The sequence below is a fragment of the Hyperolius riggenbachi genome, chromosome 9 (assembly GCF_040937935.1).
Source record: "Hyperolius riggenbachi isolate aHypRig1 chromosome 9, aHypRig1.pri, whole genome shotgun sequence".
In the NCBI taxonomy this organism is placed as follows: Eukaryota; Metazoa; Chordata; class Amphibia; order Anura; family Hyperoliidae; genus Hyperolius; species Hyperolius riggenbachi.
In genome coordinates, this window is record NC_090654.1 from 52,136,117 (window position 1) to 52,154,687 (window position 18,571).

An 18,571-nucleotide genomic window follows, 5' to 3' on the forward strand; every position below is an offset into this window, starting at 1 on the left:
GGCTGTTGTGTGTTTTAGTGTTATTGTCTGGGTAAAATCCCCAAACAAAGCTGCAAGTTCTACAATATATGACCATTTTGTTATAAGGTTAAATCGATGTGTTAAAACTTAACTTACTTGAAACTTCCTATTGGCAGAGGAAGGTTGAGTGGCAACTTAGCCATGCCCACTCTGGTTTCCTGATTTGGAGGTCATGTGACCGTGTTGTCATGTATGGTAGAATCTTTAAAGTAAACGTCAAGGGACCTAGTTAAGTAGTTTAAAGGGAAGGTTTACGCAGATCACAAAAACAAACTGCACTTACCTGGGGCTTCTTCCAGCTCCTGGTAGTTGGATCAGTGCCCTCGCCGCAGCTCCTCTCCCGGCGTCCAGCGGTGAAGCTGATCTCGCTGGGTCGGCTTCTGTGCGCTCCATGGCGGGGGTGTCATGTGGTGTAGACCCGATGACTTCACGTGACCCGCGCCGTGGAATGCAGACCCGGAAGGCGAGGTGGACCCCAGGAGGGAGAGGAGCTGCGGCGAGGGCACTGATCAACTACCAGGAGCTGGAAGAAGCCCCAGGTAAGTGCAGTTTGTCTTCTATATAATGTGTAGATCTTCCCTTTAACTATAGCAGCAGTTTATATCATCTGTCATGCATTGTATATTCATACAGGTGCATGGTGGGGAATGAGCACCTGAACTCAGAACTTTCTCTACTCTAAAAGATATGCAACTGCATAATAACCTTTAAACAAAAACATTTTGGTTACAGCTGATACAAATGCTGCAATAAAACTGCAGTGTCTACTTCCTGATTCATGAAAGCAGACCTCTTAACAGCCTGTTCTTTCAAATAAGCTTATCTGCCATCTCTGCAGTAGCAGTCATGTGACATGGGAGAGATCAGATTACAACTTAGATTGTGATTAGACACAAATGAGGGGGAATTACACAGGCTAAAGGCATACAGGGTGCATATCTGTTTTCCTTCTATCCTGTGCAGTTCCACTTTTTTTTGTCTTTAAACAAGGTTCTACTGGAAACGAGCAGAAAAGATATCCTGCGCAGATGCTGGCATCCACAATTTTGACCTTTAAAGATAGCTGAGCATGCATTGGAGTGTGCTAGTGGGTGCACATTGTTTGGAGCAGCATGGATAGCGATTTTGTCCTTGCCCCAGCTGTCATACTCTAGTGTCCCCATGTAGCTTCTGAACAGGCCACTAGAGCTCTGGGCTCCCTGTCATGTGAACCTGGAGCTGTGTCGGGATAGAAACCAGAGCAAGGACAGATGGCTATACGTGAGCCAATGTGTAGCCTGCATACAGGGGCTCACATCACCTATGGCATAGGATGAAAACCACACTCTTGGGGGGTGTGAAAGCACTTGCCTTGCAGCAAAATTACACCCTTTAATAGAAGAGGCTTTAAATGTACCAGACTTTTCCCAGAACGTCATTTCGGACAGCACCCCTGGATGAGACCTGTCTCCCTCCCCACTGTGGACAGGAAACTGTTAAAAGAAGAATTTGCATAAGCAATAGGCAGCCACATATAAGATACTACACCTGACACAGTACCTCAGTTTAGTTTCCTGTCCCGGACGGGATGCATGGGAGAGGTCTCCAGGAGTGCCATCCATGTCAGGCGGCAGGGGCAGCGTTTTCCAGGGCTCCAAGCAGCGCTGTTCAGTGAACAGTCAGGAGCCCTGCAGCGTGGAGGAGGCTTCTCCATCGGAGGCAGCAACTTTATGCGCGCATGTGCGTGCATTGGAGAGAGTTCACTTCCGGTTGAACCGGAAGTAGTCACGCGCTGGCGTCCCACGTGATCTGAAGTCTGAGCCGGGCGGCAGGGGCCGCGGCGGTGATTAGGAATCGGCATACAGCTGATTCCTTAAGGTAAGAAGCTGATTAAGCATATGCTTAGCCGGCAGGGGCCGCATGCATAATTGGATCAGCTGCATCAAATCAGCAGCACAGCTATAAGTTTGTAGAGTCCATGATGCACTCTGGTTTGTGGCTGGGATCATGGAGGACGCCTCTGGGTCAGCTCCTGCACAATCTGCTGAATCTGCCCAGGATCCCTCTCTGGCAAGTAGATGTGATTATGTTTCTTCTGCTTGGCTGGATGTATGTTATGTATAGAGGGATTTGTCTAATGGCTGGCTATCGTTTATTATGTTTTATACCCAAAAGACATAAGACTGAGAAGGTTGAAAAGTCTGAAAAATCTTCTACTCAGTCCAGTCAGCATGGATTGGCAACTCTGAATGGAAATGGTGCCAGTATTGTACAGAGAAGGTCCACAGCAATAGGAAATTAAAGATTCTGCTATTGCTTCTACCGCCTCAGCTGCTTCAGATGGGCCTGGGACTAGTACTGCTATGGCTTATCTACCTGTTATAGCTAATCCATCATCTCCTATGTTGTCTGCACCTCTAACTATGCCTCCTGCTTCCAAGAGACATAGGCCTCTATTTATTGAGCATTCCTGCATGCGGTAATGCTCAAAACAGCTGACTTTACCCACCATTTTAGTAAAGTGTGCATTCATAAAACCTGTGTCCGCATGAAAATCTATAATTCCTGAGCAGGTGCGGGAAATTAACACCTTGTGTGGAGATTATCACACAGGTCACTGAAGGTTAATTCATAAAAATTAAAGCAGGCAAATGTGAGCAGAGAAACCCTGGCTGTTTAGAGAAGGCGATAAGCCAGCAATAACAGGCAAGCTAATAGAGAGACAGTCCTCCCGGGCAGCTGCAGTGAGAGCAGAACAAACTGCATCCCAGAATACCCAGGCTGTGTTTTTAACCCCTTGGGTACCTGTTTTCAGATAAATTTCACATCAGAAAGCCTGCATGTGTAACATTCTTGAAGTTCTTCTAAGCTGCAGCAATTAAATAGATTGTTTAAAAGAACTAGACAGATTCAGGGCAAGGAGAGGCAATTTAAACAAAAATGCACATGTAAAGGAATGCTGGGGCTGCCTCCTTTATAGTAACTCTCTCTGCACAGAGAAAATGTATCAAACTAGGAGGAAGATTTGAGTAAAACTGACTAAGGGCCTTTTTTTCATTACCCTGCGAGTTAAGATTTGATTCGGATCACGAGAAGGACGATTTCCTAGCCTTTCTAGACTGAAAAGATGCGTATCTTCAATTACCGATGCATCTGTCTTCTCAATAATGCTTAAGGTTTGCCATCCAGATGGAGGAAGAGGTAAGAATGTATCAGTTTAATGCTTTGCCCTTCGGATTATCCTCAGCTCCAGGGTTGTTTATGAAGGTAATGTCTGGGGTTCTGGCTACACTTAGACAGAGAAAGGTTAACATTTTGGGTTACCTTGACTTTCTGTTTTGGTGGACATCTCCCAATTCGGTAAGAGATCAGATTGTTACGACAAGTCTTACTACAAGATCTAGGTTGGATCATTAATTGGGAGAAATCTTCCTTAATTAAATCCTACACAGATTATAAATTTGTTTGGGCTATTTCATTAGCATATCAGACACAGGGGAAGCAATTCAATTCTATCATGGCTCATTCCACAAGAGGAATTTCGACTTCCTGGGCAGAGAGGGCAGGGGCCTCTATAGATCAGATCTGCAGAGCTGCGACCTGGTCAAGTCACAATACGTTTGTTAAGCACTATCGCCTTAATGTATCTGCCTCTGCAGGGTTATCCTTCAGAAGGAAAGTTTTGCAAGCTGTGGTCCCACCCTAAGGTTTTAACTCTTGTATATCGTCTCATCCAGGGGTGCTGTCCGAAATGACGTTCTGGGAAAGACCACTTTGCTTACGGTAAAGTCTTTTCCAGTAGTCATGAGGACAGCACCCCTGCAACCCGCCCTTATTTGGGTAGGAAAGAGAAATAAGTTTGTGTAAGCATCATTAAATGTCCGTGTCATCTTTTTATTAACTGAGGTACTGTGTCAGGTGTAGTATCTTATATGTGGCTGCCTATTGCTTATGCAAATTCTTCTTTTAACAGTTTCCTGTCCACAGTGGGGAGGGAGACAGGTCTCATCCAGGGGTGCTGTCCTCATGACTACTGGAAAAGACTTTACCGTAAGCAAAGTGGTTTTTTTTTTTTTTCCCTCACCCCCCCCCCTCCCCTCCTAGACTCGTGTAAGACGCCACAACTTGGTCCCGGTGTTCAATTTTGTCCCTCTTTGTATTTGACACCCTTATGGTGTGCACCTCCACCCCATTCCTCACCAGGAGGATGACTTTTGGGTGATATGTGCTGTTGGCTTCTAGAAACACCATGGGAAAGAGGTAAAACGCACAGCAGGGAGAAGCTGCAGTCCTATCCACAAAGCTGTAATCTTGGCACAGGGAGGATGTGAACAGGTGTAAAATATGCTCTCCACTGGGAAGGCAACTCCCACTCCCCTGGGAGCAGGCTACAGAAGTGTCAGGGAGGAATTTTAAATAGATCTACTGCAGAACTACTGAAGATCTAGTGTGGTGACACTCCTGCAAAAACTGTTTGATGCATATGAGCTGATATGTCGCATTGACAATTCGTGGCACATTTGATCACGTAGTGGCAAAAATTTTGAGTAACTTAAAGGGAAGGTCCAAGCAAAAAAAAGAGTTTAACTTACCTGGGGCTTCTACCAGCCCCATGTAGCCATCCTGTGCCCTTGTAGTCACTCACTGCTGCTCCAGTCCCCCGCTGGCAGCTTTCTGACCTCGGAGGTCAGGGACACATTGCGTACATTTTTACGCATTCCAGCTAGTGCAGGAACAAAAATTTACACGTTGCACCACTAACGCGTAAAAATGTATGCGTTAATGTTCCTGCACTAGCGGGAATGTGTAAAAATGTACGCAATTCGGCCCTGACCTCCGAGGTCAGAAAGCTGCCAGCGGGGGAATGGAGCAGCAGTGAGGTGACTACGAGGGCACAGGATGGCTGCATGGGGCTGGTAGAAGCCCCAGGTAAGTGAAACTCATTTTTTTTATTTTGCTTGGACATTCCCTTTAAGTGGTATAGTTCTTTTCAGATTTTTTTTTTTTTTTGGTCTAAAAGCAGTGCAATGTTGTCTCTGGAAAGAATCTGACTACTAAGCCTAGGCAACGAGACACTCCTTCCTGCCCTGCACCTCCATAGTCAAGGTGGCCAGAATTAACCCTGTACAGGTAGCCAGAGTGTGTGCCCCCTGTTATGGGTAGCCAGAGAGGTCCTTAACCTTCCTGGCGGTAAGCCCGAGCTGAGCTCGGGGTAAGCCGCCGGAAGGCACTGCTCAGGCCCCGCTGGGCCGATTTGCATAATTTTTTTTTTGCTGCACGCAGCTAGCACTTTGCTAGCTGCGTGCAGTGCCCGATCGCCGCCGCTACCCGCCGATTCACCGCTATCCGTCGCGCCGCAGCCGCCCCCCCCCCCCCCCCCAGACCCCGTGCGCTGCCTGGCCAATCAGTGCCAGGCAGCTCTATGGGGTGGATCGGAATCCCCTTTGACGTCACGACGTCGGTGACGTCATCCCGCCCCGTCGCCATGGCGACGGGGGAAGCCCTCCGGGAGATTCCGTTCTTTGAACGGGATCTCCGGATCTCCGATCGCCGGCGGCGATCGGAGGGGCTGGGGGGATGCCGCTGAGCAGCGGCTATCATGTAGCGAGACTTTGTCTCGCTACATGAAGAAAAAAAAAAAAAATTTAAAAAAAAAGATTTGCTGCCCCCTGGCGATTTTTTTGCAAACCGCCAGGAGGGTTAAAGAGAATCTGTATTGTTAAAATCGCACAAAAGTAAACATACCAGTGCGTTAGGGGACATCTATTATTACCCTCTGTCACAATTTTGCCGCTCCTCGCCGCATTAAAAGTGGTTAAAAACAGTTTTAAAAAGTTTGTTTATAAACAAACAAAATGGCCACCAAAACAGGAAGTAGGTTGATGTACAGTATGTCCACACATAGAAAATACATTCATACACAAGCAGGCTGTATACACCCTTCCTTTTGAATCTCAAAATGATCATTTGTGTGTTTCTTTCCCCCTGCAGCTATCTTCCACTGAAGTGTCAGGCTGTTTCTTCCTGCAGAGTGCAGACAGCTCTGCCTGTAGGTAATGCCTCAGTATGTGAAAGCCCAGCCAGCTCAGAGGAGGATTTATGCAGCTTGTAAAAGATAAGAGAGAAGAGAGAAGCTGCCCTAATCTAAATAATACACAGGCAGTGTGCATAGAGGGGCCTGGAGGGGGGAGATGCATCACAGAACCACAACACTGAAGAACTTGGCAGCCTTCCAGACACAGGCTGACAAGTCTGACAAGAGAGAGATAAGTTGATTTATTACAGAGATGGTGATAGTAGAACGTGCTGCAGTAAGCCAGAACACATTAGAATAGCTTTTGGAACTTGTAGGATGATAAAAAACAGGATGCAATTTTTGTTACGGAGTCTCTTTAAAGTATAGGGTAGGCAGAGTGCCCCATTTATAGGTTGCCACACTGTAACCCACCCCATATAGGTAACCGGAGAGCCCCCGCTAGGTAGGTAGCAGGTAGCCAAAGTGTGCTCTATCTCTATGCTGGGATGGCACTGTTGTCATGTGACAGATCGCAGCATAGAGATGGGGAACCTTGGACACGAAGAAGACCGACTGCTGTGTGGATCCCGGAGAAGGCGAGTGATTTTAGTGCTTTGCTGCGCACTGCTCTCTACGAGTGTAGCTCGGGGGTTGCCACTATTTTCAGTGAAAAGTAACCCTGAGCTACACTCGGGAATACTGCCAAGGGGGTTAAAGGGAACCGTACCTGAGGGGTATGGATGTGTTATTTTGAACAATCGGTTGCCTGGCTGCCCTGCTGATATCTTTGGCTAAGTCACACACCTGAAACAAGCATGCAGCTGATCCAATCTGACTTCAGTCAAAGCACCTGATCTGCTGTGGCTAAAAGTATTAGACAAAGAATCAGGCAACTGATATTTTAAAAGGAAAAATCCAAATCGGTCTCAGTTTAGGTTCCTTCTAAGACATCTGTGTTGAAAATCGTGGCCAACAAAAGTCTATACATTAAGAAGGCTAGCTACATCAGGATCAGTCTTTTTCCACCATGCTTAGTTTCTCCTGAACTAGGCCCTGACCACAAGTAGTCGGCAATCTTTGAACAGATATTCATCTGCAGTTCACCCTTAGATGCCGCTGTCCGTTTCTTGTCGCCTTTGTGATCGTGGCACACTCGCTCTCAGCACTTGTGAGTACAGGCACCATGATCACGGAGGGTGCTGGGAGTGCAGACAGTGGGGTCCAAGAGGAAAATGCATGCGCAAAGGTTGTTGACTATTGGTGGTTGGGGCTGAGTCTGGAACTGGTTGCGAGGTATATGAGCTGAGGTGCAGTGATCCTGGTGTGGTTAACATGTTGTAAGCATAGACTTTTTTCCGACAGTTTTCAACTTCAGTGTCCTTCCTCATCTGTGACAACCTTCCACCCCCTTACCAAAAAAAGTTACCAGCTGTGACAGACAGCTGGGCCGCAGTGATACTATGTTGCTTGTAGAGGGACAGATGATGATTGGGGGGAAGAGAATGATGGCGGGTCTTAATGTGCACCACAAGCCACTGTGGGAGTGGAGGTAAGAGGCTTTGGGAAACTTAAAGCGGACCTGAACTCAGAACATCCTCTCTACTCTAAAGGATACACATACAAATCCTAAAATCTGCACTGTTTCTACTTCCTGATTCATGGAAGCAGACCCGATTAACAGCCTGTGCTTTTATTTGGCATTATCTGCCATAGGCAGTCATGTGACATGGGAGAGATCAGTGCTCTGCCAGTGCTAGACAGGCGCCCCTTCCCGCCTCCCATGGCTCTCAGACTCTGTTGAGGTCCTGCCACCCTATAACAGCACTGTCAGTGCTTAAAATATATGGTATTACTACAGCTGCAATTCAGGTACACAAATTGCACCCAAACTGCACTGGCGGGCGCCAGACAGGAGGCTGAACTGTGTGGCAAGCGTGCATGAAGTACAGTTTCCTGTCTGAAAGAGGCCCAAGCATCCCTGGGAGGGCGTTACATACCAATATATAGGTAGTGTTTCTGAAGAGGAAACCAGGAAGATTCACGTGAACGGTGTACCCTAAATGTAGTACAGTGGGATGCAAAAGTTTGGGCAATGTTGTTAATCGTCATGATTTTCCTGTATAAATCATTGGTTGTTACGATAAAGTCAGTTAAATATATCATATAGGAGAGACACATTGATATTTGAGAAGTGAAATGAAGTTTATTGGATTTACAGAAAGTGTACAATAATTGTTTAAACAAAAATTAGGCAGGTGCATAAATTTGGTCACCACAAAAAAAAAAAAAATCAATATTTAGTAGATCCTCCTTCTGCAGAAATTACAGCCTCTAAACGCTTCCTGTAAGTTCCAATGAGAGTCTGGAATCTGGTTGAAGGTATTTTGGACCATTTTTCTTTACAAAACATCTAGTTCATTCAGGTTTGATGGCTTCTGAGCATGGACAGCTCTCTTTAACTCACACCACAGATTTTCAATTATATTCAGGTTTGATAGGTTCCGAGCATGGACATCGCTCTTTAACTCACACCACAGATATTCAATTATATTCAGGTTTGATAGGTTCCGAGCATGGACATCGCTCTTTAACTCACACCACAGATATTCAATTATATTCAGGTCTGGGGACTGACATGGCCATTCCAGAACATTGTACTTGTTAAACTGCATGAATGCCTTAGTGGATTTTGAGCAGTGCTTAGGGTTTTTGTCTTGTTCAAAGATCCAGCCTCGGCGCTGCTTCAGCTTTATCACTGATTCCTGGATATTGGTCTCCAGAATCTGCTGATACTGAGTGGAATCCATGTGTCCTTCAACTTTGGCAAGATTCCCAGTCCCTGCACTGGCCACAGAGCCCCACAGCATGATGGAACCACCACCATATTTTACTGTAGGTAGTAGGTGATTTTCTTGAAATGCTATGTTAGGAAGCCCCCGGTAAGTAGCACCTATTTCCGTTAGGATTGCCTGATGACGCCTTTAACTTGAACTGAGCCTGTGGTCTTCCATTTCTTCAATATGTTCCTAACTGTGGAAACAGACAGCTGAAATCTCTGAGACCACTTTCTGTATCCTTCCCCTAAACCATGATGGTGAACACAATCTTTGTCTTCAGGTCATTTGAGAGTTGTTTTGAGACCCCCATGTTGCTACTCTTAAAAGAAATTTATAAGAGGGAAACTTACAATTTACCCCCTTAAATACTCTCTTATATTTGGATTCACCTGTGTATGTAGGTCAGGGAGCTTACCAAGCCAATTTGAGTTCCAATAATTAGTTTTGAAGGTTTTGGAATCAAAATGACAACAGTGCCCAAATGTATGTACCTGCCAAATTTTATTTAAACAATTATTGCGCATTTTCTGTAAATGCAATAAACTTCATTTCACTTCTCAAATATCTATGTGTGTCTCCTATATGATATATTTAACTGATTTTTTTGATTGTAACAACCAATTATTTATACAGGAAAATCATGTCGATTAACAACGTTACCCAAACTTTCTCATCCCACTGTACATTCTACTGTGTCACTACTGGTTCCTCTTTAAAGGGGAACTGAAGTAAGGTATACGGAGGCTGCCATATTTATTTCCTTTTAATTAAAACCAGTTGCCTGGCAGCCCTGCTGGTCTATTTCTCTTCAGTAGTATCTGAATAACACCAGAAATAAGCGTGCAGCTAGTCTTGTCAGATCTGACTTTAAAGTCTGAAACACCTGATCTGCTGCATGCTTGTTCAGGGGCTATGGCTAATAGTATTAGAGGCAGAGGATCAGCAGGGCTGCCAGGCAACTGGTATTGATTAAAAGGAAATAAATATGGCAGCCTCTGTATACCTCTTACTTCAGTTCCCCTTCAAGCTCTATGGCTGGATGGTGAGGTCAGGTGTCCCTGAGGTTGAAGCCCATCAGAGAGGAAAACAAAAATGGGTTTTAACCGCTTCAGGATTCTGTGTACGCATAAGTACGCCCCTGAATCCTGAAGCGGTTTCCATTCTATGTCAGTACACGGAGGGTGTCTCCGTGAACACCCTGCGAGCCTCTGATCGTAGCTCACAGGGTAAATGTAAACACGAACACCTTCCCCGCTGGGAGATCGGCGATCCCTAATTGGCCGGGGATCGCCAGCATCTGATAGGCTGAAGCCCATCTGAGGTGGCGCAGGAAGGATTTCCGTCCTGCGCAGCCCATAATGAAGAGGGGAAGGAGGCAGAGGGAGGAATAGCGCTGCGGAGGGTGGCTTTGAGGAGCCCCCCCCCAGCGGCGATCAGACCCCCCCCCAGCAGGACACCCCCCCCCCCCTAGTGGGGAAAAAGGGGGAAGTCTGATCGCCCTGCCTGCTATCTGATCTGTGCTGCGGGCTGAAGAGCCCCCGCAGCACAGATTATCCAAACCACCCCGAAACCCGGAAGTGGTTAAAGTGGACCCGAACTCTTGCACAGGACAAGGAAAACAGAGAAATGCACCCTGTATGTATTTAGAGAGTTTAGCATGTGTAATTCCACCTCATTTGTGTCTAATCACTGGTTGTAATTTAATCTCCCCTCTGTCACATGACTGCCTATGGCAGATAAGCCCATTTGAAAGCACAGGCTGTAAACAATGTCTGCTTCCATGAATCAGGAAGTAGAAACTGTTCAGATCCACTTTAATAAAAGGCAAGAAAATTGTTTTAATTTTGTAAAGCATGGAGATGGTTTTCCATTTTTATTTTTTCCCCCTCAACCTGCAACCTCCAACGTACTAATAATATGAATCTCGGTCGTCTTGGAGACAGTAAATGAGGGAATTCCTCCCCATTCTATCAAACACTTTTTTATTAATGTTATTACAGTTATAATACCAGATCAGGGAGTGGATGAATTTCAGCTAGAAGGGCAACCCATGCTTATATTTTCCAGACCCAGTCATTTCATTTGTGCAGCTTGTCTGGAACCGTAAGTGGAGACACCTGAGACAAACAGATGGCATTTGGCACAAACATTCAAATGTATTTATAGTGAGCTGTAGCTATAAAAATCTTCAGCTTAGAGGCATTTACTGGTGGCTCACATTTTAAATGGCGTCGGCCAAACTTTTTCACAGGATGATGCTGAAAGGCAGCCCACCCTGCTGCAGGCAAACTCCAGGGTGGTATTAAGGCTATTCCCCCTCTGGGCTGTCACAACGCGGTGAATAATACTTAATATGGCGGCCAAATTACCTTGGGGGGGGGGGGGGGGGGGGGAGCACTCTGCATTACATCACAACTCAGTGCACATGTGCAGAGCTCTCCTGGCCATGGAAGCACTATCAATGACACCTGGCCTATCGTTTGCGCATTGGTGCCGACCCAGCAGCAGCTTCTGATTGCTCTAACCAGAGAACGGAGGGGGACAGAGGTGAACTGGAAGCCGTGGGCATGAGGACTACTCACTATATATGCCTGGTTTCCCCCCATTCTAACAATGTCCTTCCCCTCGGTTATCCTTTAAGCCACCAGCAAGCAAGAAAATAGCATGATTTGACAGGATTTTCTCACCTACTTTTTGGTACTTTTTCAGTTGCAAAGTAAAAAAAAGTTATTTTAAAGAGAACATGAAAAATTATCTCCTAGGAGAAAAAGTAAATTGGATTGGCCCCTTTGTGTTCGTATAGTTTAACCTGCTCATCCACATCCCACAATGCAATGGGGCAATTGTTAATCGGTCAATAAACTGGTGTGTAGAATGCAAAGAATACTGGAGCAAGAAAGGAGTAAGCTACCAATCCAAATCTTTGTTTCATTTAAAGTGAATTACAGTCTGGCATAACAAAATTATAAACATCTCTCTTATGTCTATAACAGTCCAACTCTAGTTCTCGAAGGGCAAAGTCCTTACACATTTTTGGCACCGCTCAAATGAACTGATGGCACTGAATCAGGAAGGAAAGGTGTGGTTAATCAAGTAGAATGCCCTTCTCTGTCCATCCTAAACACCGACATGGATATGGCTCTAGAGGACTGGAGTTGGACAGCCCTGTTTTATATCATTATCCACCTTGCGCTAACCGAAAACAATGTCATCTTTATGCATTTCAGAATTGCCTTCCTGTAATAGCAGCTATATTGCACAATAGTGTAATTTCCAGTTCAGTCTGGTTTCACAGCTGGTTTCCTGAATACACAGCTTTCTATCAGTGTAGCTAATACACAGAAGCTTCCTAATGTAAATCAAGGCCATATCCCCTCCAGATGTCCCCTCAGCCTGGGGAGAATAGTGATTGATAAGGCTCCTGGGACAAATTTGTTTTCAACTATGAAATTGTGTGGCTAATCTATTTGGGCACAGTGTAAATGCTGACTGTAATTCCACTTTTAACAGCTGAACCGTAACTGGTTCTCTCTGCTTTAGATTAGTTGCACCTATCTTGTGTGTTTCTGAGTTTGAGATCTTGAGGCGTGCATGAAACACACAAACCAAAGGTCTATAAGGTGCTGTGTGTGGTATTCCAAATTGCCTTTAAATTCTCAAGCTGAGATGAGATCCTGACCAGCCTAAGATGGCTTTGTTTCCATGAAGTGTGAGCACAGTTCTGAAGCTCCGTTGTAGACCATGTTCTGGCTTCAGGGATAAGATCATCAGCTGGATTTGAAGCCGTTGTGTAAGATCTGCAGTGATGAGTAAAGCAGAAAAGGCAGCCTCTTAGCTGATGTCCATGATCTCTGCGCTGCACATGGACATGGAGTCTTTCTGAATGCTGTCAAACAAGCACACCAGCTCTGGATTGGCTCTGATCTGGGCGAGGAACTCAGCCATAGTCCGGCTATTCTCCACTTCTGGGATGGTGAGCAAGGCAGTGATGGTCCTCATGGCCGACCGCTTCAGCTCATCCTGCTTTTCAAACTCCTGCTTCACAGACCCGGCCTTCACCTGGGGACATAAAAGAGGGGAAGCTTTAGCTAAAGAATGGGCATTACGGTACTTCACCCCCCAAAATTAAAGAAAAGACCCAGATACCTAAGATAGAAGCTTCTGGATCCTCCAGAGGCTTCCTACTGCCTGGGAACCTTTTGAAAACTGCGTCTGCGTTTCTATTCATGTGAGTGGCCATAAGCAGGCCTGCACAGTAGCACACAGCCACTAATGGCTTACCACAACGGTGCAGCCATACTTGCGCAGGCGCAGTACGGCCACGCCCATGCATGAAGAGGAACGCGGCCACACAACTTGAAAAGCTCTTGAAAGATATGTTCTGGAGCCCGTGTGTGGGATTAGTAGGAGCCAGGAGGGTGTGGGAAGCCTCTGCAAGATCCAGAGGCTTCCATCTTTTTAGGTAAATATCTCAATGTATTTACTGTATATTCTGGCGTATAAGACGACCCCCCCAAATTTTCCAGTTAAAATATAGAGTTTGGGATATACTCGCTGTATAAGACTACCCCTCATCCAACACACACCAAGTAAAAATTAAAGAAACATATACTGGTGCTATGTATGAACAGATACTGGTACTGTACAGTATGTGGTACCCAGTATATAAGCGATTGACTGGTTGGATTGGTCAACTCTTCCTCTCCCTAAGTGGATTGGTCAGCTCTCCTTGTCTCCCTGTTTATCAGAGCGGTATGGAAGACTAGAACATGCTGTGCCCATAAAACACGCCTCTCTCACACTTCTGGCCCACCCTTGTATCCTATTTACCTCCTTCTCTGCCTCTCAGATCTCGCACATGTGCACCTGCGCCGCTTCACTACAGTCCTCAGCAGCGAGATCGGAGAGGTGGTAACAGGATATGACGTATCAATTGGCATCAATGACACCCGGCGTATAAGACGCCTCCTGACTGTTCAGAAGATTTTCAAGGGTTAAAAAGTAGTCTTATACGCCAAAATATACAGTATTAATTTTTAATATCGCCTTATGTACAGTAAATAAGGAAGCAGGTATCCTGGCCCGGGTTCCATAAAACTTATCTTATTATTTTTATAGCTGGATAGTGTACTGGTTAACCACTTCAGCCCACAGGCCATTTTACACTTATGGCCAAGAGCCATTTTCCTCCCATTCATTTAGCCATAACTTTATCACTGCTTCTCACACCTGATTGATCTATTTCCTGTTTGTTTTTTTTGCCACAAATTAGGCTTTTTGTTCACCCATGCATTAACACTGGACGCGTTAGACTTGAACGGTGTCTATCTGGATGACTATAGTCGTCCAGATACACTTGAATGGTTAAGGGCTCTGCCGCTGACACAGAAGACCAGGGTTGAAATCTTGGCTCTTCTTGTTCAGTAAGCCAGCACCTATTCAGTAAGGAGTCATTGGGCAAGACGTAACACTGCAGGGTGGCCTGTTAAGCATGCCCTTAATGGCTGCAGCTCTAAAGCGCTTTGAGTCCAACATGAGAAAAATACTATTTAAGTATTATAATTAATAATATTATTATTGTATCTTCCAAGACTCAAGTGTTCTGGCATAACACGCAAAATGGCTCATCCGGTTTTCATGCTACATAAAGGTCTTAAAGGATACTAAATAAAGATTGCATTTATTGATCCAGAGTCCAGACATCTGCTACAGTATTTACTGATGTTGTGCTTTCATCTGTGAGCAACCTGTGAGCATGGTCTTCAGATAAGGAGCACCCGAGATCTGTCCTGGAAGTGCAAGCCATGCATTACATTTACATGCAAGTTAGAAAATTAGCATCTTGCTGACCATCTCTGGTTCTCACAATTCAGAGATGTTTCTTCCTGACCCATGTGCACATCATCTGCAGGTCTGATTATAGGACACCTGAACTAAGAGGTATACGGAGGCTGCCATACTTATATGCTCTTAAACAACACAAGCTGCCTGGCATCCTGCTGATCTCTTTGGCTGCAGTAGTGTCTGAATTATAAACCTGAAACAAGCATGCAGCCAATCCAGTCAGAAACATCTGATCTGCATGCTTGTTCAGGGTGTATGGCTAAAAGTATTAGATACACAGGATCAGCAGGACTGCCAGGCAATGTACATTATATAAGAGGAAATGAATATGGCAGCCTCCTTATCTCTCACTTCCAGTGTCCATTAATGGGAACCTGAAGTGACAGCTCTGATCTATTTGGCCGCAGAAGTTTCTAAATAACACCAGAAACAAGCATGCAGCTTATCTTGTCAGTTCTGACAATGTCAGACACTCCTGATCTGCTGCATGCTTGTTCAGGGTCTATGGCTAAAAGAATTAGAGGCAGAGGGTCAGCAGGACAGCCAGGCAACTGGTATTGCTTAAAGAGAACTCGAGGCGGGGTTCTGGGAATGAAATCCCCATACAGAGGCTGGGTCTGCCTATAGAGCCCAGCCTCTGTTGCTATATAGATCGCTCCTAAGCCTCCCCTGCGCTCTGTAATCCCCCCATAACTCACAGCCGCGCTGTGCGGCTGTGTTTACCTCTCCACTGTCAGTCTTGGCTGCTCCCCCGCCTCCTGCATCGCCACGGTCCCGCCCGCGTCCCTTCCCTCCAATCAGCGGCGAGGGAAGGGACGTGGGCGGAGACCGGATCGATGCAGGTGGCGGGGAGCGGCGAGACTGACAGAGGAGAGGTAAACACAGCGCGCTCTGACAAGCTGCGTGTCATTGTTTTATGGGGGGATTACAGAGCGCAAGGGGGGCTTAGGGGCGATCTATATAGCAACAGAGGCTGGGCTCTATAGACAGACCCAGCCTCTGTATGGGGATTTTATTCCCAGATCCCCGCCTCGGGTTCTCTTTAAAAGGAAATAAATATGGCAGCCTCTATATCCCTCTCGGGACAGGTGTGTAAAGTAGTAGTGGGGAGCTGTAGGTGGGCCTTTATTACTTAAGAACACTAAGGGCCCACTAAAAATTGCAAATTGTGATAAAAAAACGCTTAAAAGCTTTTGTAGTGATTTAAGGCAGTGTCTTCCAAAGTGTTTTCGGGTGATTTGGAAGCATTTTTGAATTTAGTGCTAGCAATTGCAGCTATAGTGGCGCCCAGTGTGTCACTTTGGCTGCGGGTATTCAGATATTCTGCTACGCGCTTCATCCGGCGCCCTTTTCCGATGCACGCATTTGGTTGTGTTCTCTGGCCTTAATAAAATCAATTCCTTTGTGTGGGATTTTCATCTCTGACTCAGGGTAGTATTGGCAGAGAGCCCTGTCATATGCATACCTTAGTGGTACAAGTAGCTCGTAAAGGTTCGATCAGCTGGTCCAGGCGCTGGAGGACTGCGGTGGGGCACAGAGTGGACAGACGGGTGAGGATAATGAAGGTGAGCATCTACCAGAAATGATGGAACATATTAACATTTCACACATTAAAGCCTTAAAGCCAAATCCCACCATAATTTTTTTAAACTAACTTCTCCCTCTCATCAACTAATTTAACCCCCTTCATCCGGTCAGACAGTACATGAAGCCAAAGTTCCTTTAAAGGGAACCCGAGGTGAAAGTGATATGGAGTCTGCCATGTTTATTTCCTTGTAAACAATGCCAGTTGTCTTGGCAGTCCTGGCATATGTAGTGTCTGAGTCAAAACCCTGGAACAAGCATATGGCTAATCCAGAGTCAGCTGAGTCAGAGTACCTGATCTGCATATGCTTGTTCAGGGTCTATAGCTAAAAGTATAAGAGACACAGGATCAGCAGGGCTGCCAGGAAACTGGTTTTGTTTAAAAGAAAAGTAAATATGGCAGCCTCCATATCCCTCTCACTTCGGGTTCCCTTTAAATAGGAAGTTTATTGAATAAAACCTAATGAATAAAATTGCTTATTTGTTTTAAAATATTAATTTATAAACTATTTAGTCAGTGTTTGCCCATTGTAAAATCTTTCCCCAGATTTACTTTCTAAAATGTATCAATGGTGGCAACATCTTGTATTGCTGGCAGGAACGTTTGTTTACTGTGTGCTCTGAAGAAAGCAGAAATAATATCTGATCTCCCAGAATGCCCTGGGAAGAGAATTCTGCATATCTAAGCAGCCTATGCTAAGCGTCCCTGAGAGGGCAGGGCTACATACCAATATACAGCAATATATACATATAGGAAGAGCTTCTGATGCTGAAAGCAGGATAATTACCATAAAAGTGGGTACCCTGAATAATTTACTGCATTCCTATATGTGTCACTACAGTGCCTCTTTAATTGCTTTGGCTATTATCGTTGATGTTCTGACTCCTCCTCTTCCACAGCCCTCCCAGACTGCATAGCACTGTTATAAGAGAGAGTAAGTAGCATGTATAAGGGGGAGGGGGGTCATCTTTAACTTAGTTGGGTGGTGAGCTCAAAAATTTACAATTAGCTTTAAGGGGCACAAGAACGAAGGCCAGCATGGGGAACAGGAGCCTCATTTGCAGACCTATGGGACAAAATAAATTGCATCATTCGTTTTATTTGGCAGTTCCCCCTTAAAGGGAAGTTCCCAGGTGAATAAAAATCAAAAATCTACTTACCTCGGGCTTCCTCCAGCCCCTTGCAGTCATCCTGTGCCCTCGCCGCAGCTTTACTCAGCTGTCCTTTCCCAGTTGTAAACAGTGATCACTGTGATTGGCTCACAGTGATCACAGGGTCAGGAGTCAATGATATTGGCTCCTGACCAGCGAATGGAGCTCTGCTGTCCTAATGACAGCAGAGCGAGCGGCTACAGTGGCGTCATGAGGGCACGAATGGAAAAAGTGATGAGACCGTGCGGCACAGCTGCCAAAGAGAGCGTCGATTGCAATCAGTGCAGTCTGGAACCGGTTAAACGTCTTGGACCTATTAGGTGGAATAGCTCTTTGGGAGTCTTTAGGAAGCCTTTGGAAGTTCTCTCGTTCCTGTACGTCCGGAGACGAATGCATCTGTTCTTTCCATGTGGGAGCCTGAACTCACATGTGTGCAGTACAAATGCTATCATCTTTGGGAACGCAAGAACCTCTGAAGCCTTCTGAAGGTTCCTGAAACTCTTGATTGAGGATGTTTAATGGAACAACAGACAGCATGGGGGAACAGGAAAGTTCCATAGTATCCAGTATGCCTCTACATAGGCAAGTACCTAACCAGACGTGAGTATCCTCCCAGCTTTGCTGCATCTCCTGGTGCCATGATTTCATGTTCCAAAAATAATCACTCTAGCAGTGGGAACTCTTCTGTCTTCACAATAGTGGTACTTACTCTTATGTCGTAGTGATCTTTCAAGCCGTCCTCTACATGGTTCAGGTACTCGTAAATATCCAGCTGGTCCAGGCAGCTCTCCAGCAAAGTGTACATGCACTCAAAGGCAGCTTTCCGCACATCCAGTCCGTCGTCAACTGTGTGTTTAAAGGGGCCCATCTCCACCTTAAAAACAAAACCGAGGTTAGTGCACAAGAGGGTGACCGCAGGAAAGTGATGCAGAGTAAACCTGTAGCTGCACCTTCCATCGTGTGAATTGCAGAAGGAATTCGAATAAACTGTGAGGCAGATGGGCAAGTGATACTCAAATCAACCAGTCAGATTCTTCCTTTCTGACCAGGTATTGTAAAAGAAGCTTGTGGTGTGTACACCAGCCCTTGATATCCCCCCTTTTCCGGCTGCTTGAGAGATGGCCAATAGCATTGTTCT

The 18,571-nt window shown here is 45.6% G+C and overlaps 1 protein-coding gene across 1 annotated transcript in view; it reads right to left on the bottom strand.

Moving 5' to 3' along the window:
• Nucleotides 1–11,261: 11,261 nt before the first annotated feature.
• Nucleotides 11,262–18,571, bottom strand: part of LOC137532339 (cullin-associated NEDD8-dissociated protein 1-like) — a 50,515-nt gene continuing 43,205 nt past the window's right edge. The window contains exons 13-15 of the mRNA XM_068252752.1: nucleotides 18,143–18,307; nucleotides 16,163–16,270; nucleotides 11,262–12,912 (exon numbers count right to left, since the gene is read on the bottom strand). Of these exons, the coding sequence (XP_068108853.1) occupies nucleotides 12,685–12,912; nucleotides 16,163–16,270; nucleotides 18,143–18,307 (501 nt within the window). The 3' untranslated portion in view covers nucleotides 11,262–12,684. The remainder of the gene's footprint in view (nucleotides 12,913–16,162; nucleotides 16,271–18,142; nucleotides 18,308–18,571) is intronic.